Source organism: Dasypus novemcinctus, chromosome 11 (assembly GCF_030445035.2).
Source record: "Dasypus novemcinctus isolate mDasNov1 chromosome 11, mDasNov1.1.hap2, whole genome shotgun sequence".
Lineage (NCBI taxonomy): Eukaryota > Metazoa > Chordata > Mammalia > Cingulata > Dasypodidae > Dasypus > Dasypus novemcinctus.
This window is the reverse complement of record NC_080683.1, coordinates 15219088-15228758: the sequence shown is the minus strand read 5'-3', so window position 1 is coordinate 15228758 and position 9671 is coordinate 15219088. Positions and strand designations below refer to the sequence as shown.

At 54.2% G+C, this 9671-nt stretch overlaps 1 protein-coding gene across 1 annotated transcript; it reads right to left on the bottom strand.

The window, feature by feature from the left end:
• Positions 1-386: 386 nt before the first annotated feature.
• On the bottom strand, positions 387-8698 carry CNPY3 (canopy FGF signaling regulator 3). The gene is made up of 6 exons (XM_004451347.4): positions 8464-8698; positions 4285-4408; positions 3285-3381; positions 1652-1774; positions 1352-1469; positions 387-1064 (listed from the first exon to the last, which is right to left on the bottom strand). Exons 1-6 carry the CDS (start codon positions 8615-8617, stop codon positions 841-843), a joined length of 840 nt encoding a protein of 279 aa, XP_004451404.1. The 5' UTR covers positions 8618-8698; the 3' UTR covers positions 387-840.
• Positions 8699-9671: the final 973 nt, after the last annotated feature.

Genomic DNA, 9671 nt, shown 5'->3' with positions numbered 1-9671 from the left:
GGACAGTCGGGAAGGCCTTGGGCGAGAGAGGCCAGGCAGGAGGGAGGGAAGGGGGTACGAGCTCAGTCCTTCCCCGCCAGGGAGCAGAGTGGGGAGGGCCTGGAGAGCTCAGTGAGAACAAAGGCAGGTGACAGCCGCTTCACCGGCTTCAGCTGAGCCAGGGTCAGAGCGGGTCAGAGCGCTGTGCTGGGCCTCGCCCCAAGACACCCCGAGGCTCACGCTGCACTTGCCAAGACCAGGCAAGTCCAGCCCTGACAGTGAGACGGGAGTGGGTTCCCCCCACCCTCAGCCCCCGAGACTGAGAGAAGGTGAAGGGCAGGAAAAAGCAACACGGGGCTCAGGGCACCTCTGAGGGGCTAAAGAGTACTCAGGAATTGCAACCAACAAAAAACGCAAAAGGGTTTTACTCTGCACACTGCACTGTGAGCCGGCGGCGGGCCGGGCAGGGTGCAAGGTGTCCACGGGAGGGGTGGGCAGCCGGAGGAGCTGGGGGCGCTGCGGTCTCGCTTCCCTGCTGGGGGGGGGGAGGTGGCAGCTGGGCACGGCCCCCTCACGGCTCCGGTTCTGGGGCCCAGCTCTTGGCCTGCCCCTCCGGAGCCCACAGCGCAGTGCTGAGCAGTCCTGCCGCGAGCCCGGGCCAGGGGAGGGAGAAGGCCGGCGCGGGCTGGCCCCGCTTGCTCTGAGTACGTCCTGGGGCGCGCGTCTTTCCTTGAGCCGAGGCAGAGAGGACGCCGGGGCCGGGAAAGCCGTCCTGGCCTGCCCGAGCCAAGCCCCAGACCCTTTCGTTTCTAGGTCGGGGGGCTCTCGCGACGCCGTGGGGCAGGGGCTGCTGGGTCAGGCTCAGAGCTCGTCGGGGTGGCTGTGTGTCAGGGGGGATGCCTTCTGCACGCCCTCGTCCTCCTCGGGCCCGGAGTCTCCCTCGGGGCCGCCCAGCTCCTTCCTCTGCTTGCTGCCGCTGCTCCTGCCGCCCGATGCCTTGGCCCGGCTGCCCCTCTTCTTGGACTTCTTCCCCCCCAGGGCAGCTGCGTCGCCCTTCTTGCCAGACCACTTCTCTGCCAGGCAGCCTGGGGTGAGGAGAGGAGACGGCCTCAGGACTGCCCTGCTGGGTGGGGGGCCCTGACGGCGAGGAGCTGGAATTGGCTGCCGACTGCCTGGCCCCACCGCCCCCTCTTCCTGCGGCCCCCGGGCTCCCCAGGAGGCACCTGCTTTGGTGCCCTCACCTGGCCTCAGGTGGAGAAGGAAGGATGCCTGCCCTGTTTCCTTTTCCTTCTCTCCCTGCCTGCCCCGGGGGGCGGCAGACACTCGAGCCCGCGGGCCAGCCTGCCCTGCCTCCTCCTGCCCTCAGACTCACTGGTGTCCTTGCCCTTCAGCACGTGGTTGGCGCAGAGGAATTCCGTCAGGTCCTGCTCCTGGTGGTTCCTGTACCAGTCCTCGATCACCTCCTCAAACTCCTCCACCAGCACGTCGCACTGTGAAGCACGACACCCGCCTTGGCGAAGCCCCAGCACCGGGCAGCCTCCCAGATGAGCTCCCCCGGGCCTCCCGGCCACGGCCGCAGGCTCCCCGCTCCTGGCGGCCTTCCTCGGGCACGGACTCGGCCCCCGCCAGCGCCCCCGGGCTCAGCGGCTTCTGAGGGCTGAGGGGCCCGTACCTGCTTCTTGAGGTCGGCCACCTCCGCGGAGGTCTCGTTCCACAGCTCGTAGGGGATGTCCATCACCACCTTGACCCCTTTGTGCACCAGGTTGTGCAGGGTCTCAAAGGTCTCCGACATGCCCTGGAAGAGGCGGACAGACCCGGGCAGGGAGAGCCGCCTTCTCTACCCGCCTCTCTCCCCGCTGGTGGTGCCCGAAGCCCGAAGCCCCAGCTCCGAGAAGCCAGGACCCTCTGAGGCTTCACAGCCTCAGGCTTACCTTCCTCTCCCCCTTCTCTTAGGCCTGTCTCCCACAACGCGCACACGCACGCACACACACGCACGCACACACAAACACACACCCCTGCCCTCCCACCTCTTCCTTTCAAAGAGATCTGCTGTTGCCCCTCAGGCCCTACTTTTTGTCTTAGAACTTCTACTCCTTCTCTAGGAAACTGGAGTTTGTCTAGGCCCTTTCCACTCACTGTGGCGGGCCACAGTCACTTCTCTCTACCCAGGCCCACTCCCTGCACCTTGTGTCTTTCCTTGGTGGGAAAAGGGCAGAGCGGAGGCAGGGAGGACCCTTTCTTCTGTTAAAAATCTCTCCCAAGGAGAGAGGATTGAGAGGTGACAGCTAAAGTGTGTGGAGTTCTTCTTTTGGGAGTAATGAAATTGTTCTAAAATTTTTTATGGTGATAAATGCCCAACACTGTGATTATGTCTCAATAAAACTGCTTTAAGAAAGAACAACAACAACAAACAAAAAAACCTCTCTCCCACCCACCTAGATTTTCTCAGAGATATTTCCTGTGTTTATGAGGAGATTATTTATACAACTCAAGCAAATACATTCACAAAAATATATCTTCCCCACACACACGCCACCGTTCTTATCTAAGTGATAGTGTATCTTACACACTACTCTGGATCTTGCCTTTTTTTAACCACATACCATGGAGATAATTTCAGTTCAGTTCATAAACAGGCACCTCTTTTTTTTTTTTTACAGCTACATAATATTATATCAAAAGGCTGTATCAACAGATAAACGCTTAGACTTCTCCTGGTCAGAAACCCCTAAATCTCCTTTGCCAGAAGGGTACTTAGGTGGAAAAATGTGGGTGGTAACTCTCCTTGAAGACAGGAGTCCTGCTGCTCTTTTAAGAAGCTCACTGTCCAGGGAGGGCAGCATCTGGGCACACAGTCCGTGCATTAGCCATGCCACAGGCACCCTGACGGTGGTCCACGTAGGTGCTGTGGGGCTCAAAGGAAGACATGGCCCTCACTACCCCCAGAACGTCTTCTGACATCTCCCTTAGCCCCCCGCAGCCCTGCATGTGCTGGACCTAGCTCAGGTCTTCCTGCTCAAGTGCTCTAGGTCCCTATGGGGCATTTCTGCCTGCGTCTGAGATGGAGGCATGACCCTGGTGGGAGGTCCGAGCCATTCGGAAAGTTCTCACTGCCACTGGAAACTCAGGCCACTGAGGATGGGAGGTTGGGCTGAGGGTGAAAATGGCAATCAGTGGAGAATGGGAAGAGGCCGAGGAGAGAAACTTCCAGGGCATGACCCTCAGAATGCACCCATGCCAGCAGATACACGTAGCTATGGGAAGGTCCCGACCCAGGGGAGCTGAAGGACAAGCATAAACCCAACCTTGGCAAACCGGTTGCTGCCAGTCCTCTCCTTGTGCAGGCTATAGTCCAGGAGCCTCTTGCAAATGGTCTCGGTGACTTCGATTAACCGTAAGTCCCTGCCGAGACAGCAGCACAAGAGGGACTGAGTTCTCTTCCTAGATCCAGTGGGTTAGCAGCCTGTCCCTCCAGCCCTGCTGCCCCAAGACCTGCGTATCTCACCAACGGGAAGTCAGAGCTGGGAGGAAGATAGGCCACCTGGTCTGTGGGCTCTGAAATGCTGGAACACAGACCAGAGAGACAAAATCTTAATGGTCTAAGGCAAAATAATGAAAATAAGGAATTTTAAAAATAAAGCTGATTCAGTATTTCGATTTTGAAGGAAAGCAGAATGTATCAATTTTGATGTTAAATTAGCATTTCACTTTTAAAGGAGGAGCACAGCAATCAAAGCAGGTGGAAGTTTTTTTGTTTGATTGCCTTCTTTTAGGAACCGGGGTCGGGGATTGAACCCCGGACCTCATATGTGGGAAGCTGGTGCTTAACCACTGAGCCAGAGCCACTCCCCTGAGTCAGTTTTTCATTTGTTTTTTTGGTTTTTCAGAGGCAGCGGGGACAGAACCTGGGACCCCCCACATGGGAAGCAGGGGCTCAACTGCTTGAGCCACATCTCCAACCCCTCTTTAGTTTCTGATATTTACGCCTGGCAAAATAAAAAGTTGGTAATCCTCTGACACCAACATCTTAACACTTGGCGTTGGTCCATGAAATCTGAAAGTCTGTGAATCACTGATAATGTCCAGCAATCTAGACTTTACAGAGGACTCTGAAGCCCAGAGGAGGGAAGGGACTCGTGAAGGTCACACACTTAAGCGGGCGCAGAACCTCGAGGCAAAGGCGGGGTGTCTGTCAGAGCTGCTTCCTTGGTGGCGGGTTTGCCCAGCCGAAAGGCAGCAGGGAAGTCCCATCCCGCCACGCCTCCAGGATCACAGCAGGGCAGGCTGGCAAGACCGTTCACTTACGATTTGGTGTATCTCACTCCGGAGGCCTTCCGGTCCAGGATGCCATAGCCCGTGTCAATCACCTCCTTGGTCTTGCCAGTCTCCTCAAAGGCTGACTTCAGTTCCACGGCGACATATTTACACACTGGGGGAGGGAGGCACAGCACAGCACGCAGGGTGCTCATGAGCCCCTGGCCGACCAGCTCCCAGCAAAACAGCCCCGGGCGGGCGTTCACGTGGGCAGGGAGCTCACTGTGCAAAAACGGGGCGCCCAGGTCCACTGCCCCATTTACACTCTTGGCCCTTAGCCTACTGACTTCACTTTTTTTTTTTTCCTCCACCTTTTTCCCTTTAAAAAGTCTCAGACATACAGGAAAATGGAAAGACTACAATGAATAACTATGTATCTTTCACCTGTACTTGACAATTGTGAATGATTTGCTACAATCTATCTCTAATAAACAATATTTACATTGTTTTCTGCTAAACCATTTTGGAAGTAAGCTGTAGCCATCATGACTTTCACCTCTAAATATGTCATCAGGCATCCGCTGGGAACAAAGACTGTTTTCTACATAACCATAAAACAATCAGACAATTCCAACATCACCAATACTAACTCCATATTCAAATTTCCCCCATTGTGCTAAAATGTCTTTTATGGCTATTTATGACTTGATTTCACATTCTGCTCCCACACCAGCTTTCTATTCCTACCAGTTTGCTCTATCCCCGCCCAGCCTTTATTCCTAGCATCACCGCACACTTATTTTCTCATTTCCTCTAACCCTTCCTCAAACTGTTATTAAGCAACTCCTCTGTGTCAGGCACTGCCTGGGGATATGGAGATGAAAACAAGGTCCCTCCCCTTAGACACTTAGTCAAAAGGATCAGAGAGAAGTACAAACAAGTAATTTACCCCCACGAGGCGCTGCCACCACCACAGGTACGAGATGCTGAGGCCTCAGGGAAGTGCTTAATGCTCTCTAGGGGCTTCTCTGCCCTTTCTGCCCGGCTGGGCTACTTTCACCTGCTCTTGATTTCATCCGGGGCCTGGGCAGGATCCAAGCTCTCACTATGGGCCTTCAGTCACCTCACATGTCCGTCAGCTCGAGGATCCTCGTAAGTGAGCAGCGTGCATTGGGTTTCTTCTGTATTGCCCTGGTCTGTTACTCTGCCTGTTAGAGGCTTGGGAAGTCCTCCTGACAGACTGAATGAGGCAGTTTCTGGTGACTGTGAATGGAATCCACTCTGCAGGCTAAATGCCACCAACATTGTGTGGCAATGACAGCAGGGCTTGCGAGAAAAGTAATTTATCAGCAAAATAAAGACACCCCCCAGAGGCTTTCTTGGTGGAATTTTAGAACATATATATTAATTAAAGACTCTGAGGACTTAGAACACATGGAAATTCCAAAATATAAGCTGGGGATCTGAGTCTGAAATGACTAGAGGGCATCTCACCTCTTTCCCTCTCCAACCAGGACCATGTGGCTCTCTCTCCTTTCCCCTTTCCAATCCTGGGCTCTGTGCAAGCTCATCATTTTTTTTCTGGCTCATTTGCCCCCTTCTCCCATGCCCTCAACATGCAGTATTCCAGGCCCCAGGGGCTGGAAGCTCCTTTCTCTCTTATACCTATCAACCACAACCTTCCTACCCAACTCTGCCAAACTTGACCTCCTCAAGACCCCCTCTGGGGATCCCACCCAGAATCAGGCTCAGCGAAGACTCATGACACAGACCCCAGACTCATGACACCCACCCACTCTTTATTTATTTATTTCTCCCCCCTCCCCCCAATTGCCTGCTCTTTGTGTCCGTTTGCTGTGTGTTCTTCTGTGTCTGTCTGCATTCTTGTCACGCAGAACTGGGAAACTGTGTCTCTTTTTGTTGTGTCACCTTGCCGCATCAGCTCTCAGTGTGTGCGGCGCTACTCCTGGGAGGGCTGTGTTTTTTTGTGTGTGTGTGTGCCAGGTGGCTCTCCTTGCGGGGGCGCACTCCTTGTGCGTGGGGCTCCCCTACATGGGGGACACCCGTGTGGGCGCAGCACTCCTTGCGCATGTCAGCACTGCACATGGGCCAGCTCATCACACGGGTCAGGAGGCCCTGGGTATAGAACCCTGGACCCTCCATATGGTAGGCGGATGCTCTCTCAGTTGAGCCACAACTGCTTCCCCCACACACTTTTTCTGGGCAGGCTCTCCTTTCTCTGTGCCAAGGCCTGTTCCACTTGGGTTACTGAGCCAGGAGGTATTTAATAACAAAAGTGTAATAATAATAAATATAAGTAAGAACAGTAATAATTAAGAGGAGCTGAAGGGTTGGACTCAGCCAAGCCAGCCTGTGACTGAAAATACCTTTTAAGTTAATTTTCATTGATTATCTACAAAATGAGGTTGGACTAGAATGATTTCCAAGATCCGTGCCAATGATATGGCTCCTAAGGAAAAGAAATTCGTGCTTCTTAGACTATAAGAAAATAAAGAGGAAAAAGCAGGGGCTCTTTGGTATCAGAATACTTCAGGAAAAAAAGAGAAGAGAAAGTGTAACTCCCAAAGGATATCAAAGAAAGAGTGAAAAGAAAGCTTCACAACCCTGTCACTGTGCTTTAAGAGAGTGAGGGAGAGGCACTGGCTGGAATCCATACTGAGAGCCTTACTAGTGAAGTCAGCTCATCTCCAGAGCATCTCGCTTTTAATCTCTCAAATGGAAGGATTAAACGTCCCAAACCACCCCACCCCACTTTCCAGTGCTTTGGGAACATCTGGCCTGCCTTAGGCTCTGATTAGGATGAAAAGGATTTACTGTCAACTTTCTGGGAGGCCGAGGACTAGAGAAACAGGAAGGAGGGAATGACTGTGAAGGTCTGAGGCTAAAACTGAGAAACGGAGGAGAGGAAGAAGCAGTAGGCCTTTCACAGTTCCAGCTGGTGCTCACACTCTCTAGCTCTCTCTCTCTTTTTTTTTTTTAAAGATTTTATTTTTATTTATTTCTCTCTCCTTCCCCCCCATTGCCTGTTCTCTGTGTCCATTCGCTATGTGTTCTTCTCATTCATGTGCATTATCAGGCAGTACCTGACACTGTGTCTCTTTTTTGTTGGGTCATCTTGCTGTGCCAGCTCTGTGTGTGTGCAGTGCCACTCCTTGGCCAGCTTTTTTCACGCCGGGTGGCTCTCCTTGCAGGATGCACTCCTTGCACGTGGGGCACCCCTATGTGGGGGGCACCCTGCACGGCAGGCACTCCCTGCATGCGGCAGCACTGCACATGGGCCAGCTCATAACACGGGTCAGGAGGACCTGAGTATCGAACCCTGGACCCTCCATATGGTAGGTGGATGCTCTATCAGTTGAGCCACATCTGCGTCCCTCTAGCTCTCTCTAATTTCTAAGCCTCCACCGTACTTCTTTGGGACTCACCCTTTTCTCCATATTCCTAAAAATCTTCCTCCCTCAACAAGTTCCCCCAGGCACTACTCTTCCCCTCAAACTGACTCTTTAGGCCTCAGCTCCTTCTCCCTCCTCCTCACCCACAGGCCCTTTCAACCTCCATTCTCAGCAAGTGGTAGACCTCTAGCTACTGGCCCTTCTTATCCCCCCTCCCGTTTATTCATATCTATTCCAAAAACGTCTACTGAGCACCTACCAGGCACTGTGTGAATGGTATCTAAAATAAAGTCCCAGTCCTCAGGGAGTTCACAGTTTAATGAGGCAGACAAATTACACAGATTAGGTTAGCAGGAGGCGTGAAAGCACAAAAGGGAAAGTCTCAAGTTCTTCCTCCAGGACAGTCATATGGTACTTCTCAGTTCCTCAAACCCATTCTTTGCTTCTTAATCTGCAGACCCCTGCACCTGCGGTTTCCTTCGGGTTGGGGCCCTCTTTCCACTTCTCTTCATCTAACTCCTACTTACTCTTCGGCCTTCTCACTGTGCCCTCCTCCACCCCCACCTCCCCTATCGGGGCATCTACAATCCTGGTTTACAATTGCTTGCTTGTTTTTGCCAATTTGTGAGCTCCGGGAGGACTGAGACCTTACCTCTCGTCCACCCCCGAGTGCAGGGGCCAGCACAGTGCCAAGGAGAATGAAGACACACGCCAGCAAGGGTTCAGATCCTGCCACCCCCAAGACCCTTTCCCGCCAGCCCCGCGCTTCGAGCCCCTCGGCTGGGGCAGAAGAGCCCCGCGGACCCCGCCCCCTCACCTTCGCATTTGCTGGGCAGCCGAACCCAGTCGGTCTCCTCGGCCCCGGCCCGCCTGGGGCCCAGGTCGGGGGTCAGCTGCAGCAGCAGCAGCAAGGAGAGCAGCAGAAGGCAGCGCGAGCCAGGCGCGCGCGCGGGCTGGGGCGAGGGCTCCATGGCCCAGCCGGACCGAGCGCAGCGACCGGGCGCGCTTCCTCCCTGGCAGGCGCGCGGCAGCCTCCGCGAGCAGCTTCCGGGACTGCGCACGTGCCTGGCGTAACCACGGCAACAGCGAGCCCCTCGCCCGCCCCCCGCCCTCAAAGCCCAGGACGGCCCACGGCCGTCAGGGCCAATGGGCTCTGTCGGGGTGCGCCATTTGGCGAATGGGAGGGCGAGCTTCTTTCGGCCTTGGCCAATGAGCGAACGGATGGCGTCCTAGACGCCCTATGGCAAATTCTCTTCCACCCCTTAACGGAGGTTTGGAGGGGCTGGAGAACCAGGCAGAGGGGGACCTGAGGCCTGAGTGGGAGGGGCCGGGTGCGCTGCTCCTGGCAGGTGTAGGGGAGCCTGTCTCCGCAGCTTTCTCTGCCTCCTTCAACATCATTTCCCTTCTGTAAAGGGTCAGCAAACTCTTTCGGAGCATGCTTTTTATTTTATTATTATTGTTATTATTATTATTGCGATCACCTGGTAAGCACAGTGGGTGGAGACTAAGCATTCTCTAGCCTTCAGTTTTGTTTGTTTTTTAAGATTTATTTATTTATCCCACCCCCACCCGCACCCCATGGTCTCCTTTCTCTGTCCGTTTGCTGTGTGTTCTGTGTTTGCTTGTATTCTCATTAGGTGGCTCCAGGAACCTTCTGGAATGGGAGAGAGGCGATCATTCTCTTTCACCATCCCAGCTCCCCGATCTGCTGTCTCTTATTATCTCTCCTCTGTGTCTCTTTTGTTGCGTTATCTTGCTGCATCGGCTCTCCAGCTCTGGGCCAGCACTCCTGGGCAGGGCAGCGCTCTGTGCAGGCCGGCACTCCGTGTGGGCCAGCTTGCCACATGAGCCAGCTTGCCTTCACCAGGAGGCCCTGCCCATCAAACCCTGGACCTCCTAGGTGGTAGACAGGAGTCTAATTGCTTGAGCCACATCTGCTTCCCCGCCTTCAGTTTTTTTAGTGCTTTTTGTCCCAGGGAGAACTAGAACAGATTACTTCCTATCTGTGCTTTAGTTTCTACTTGT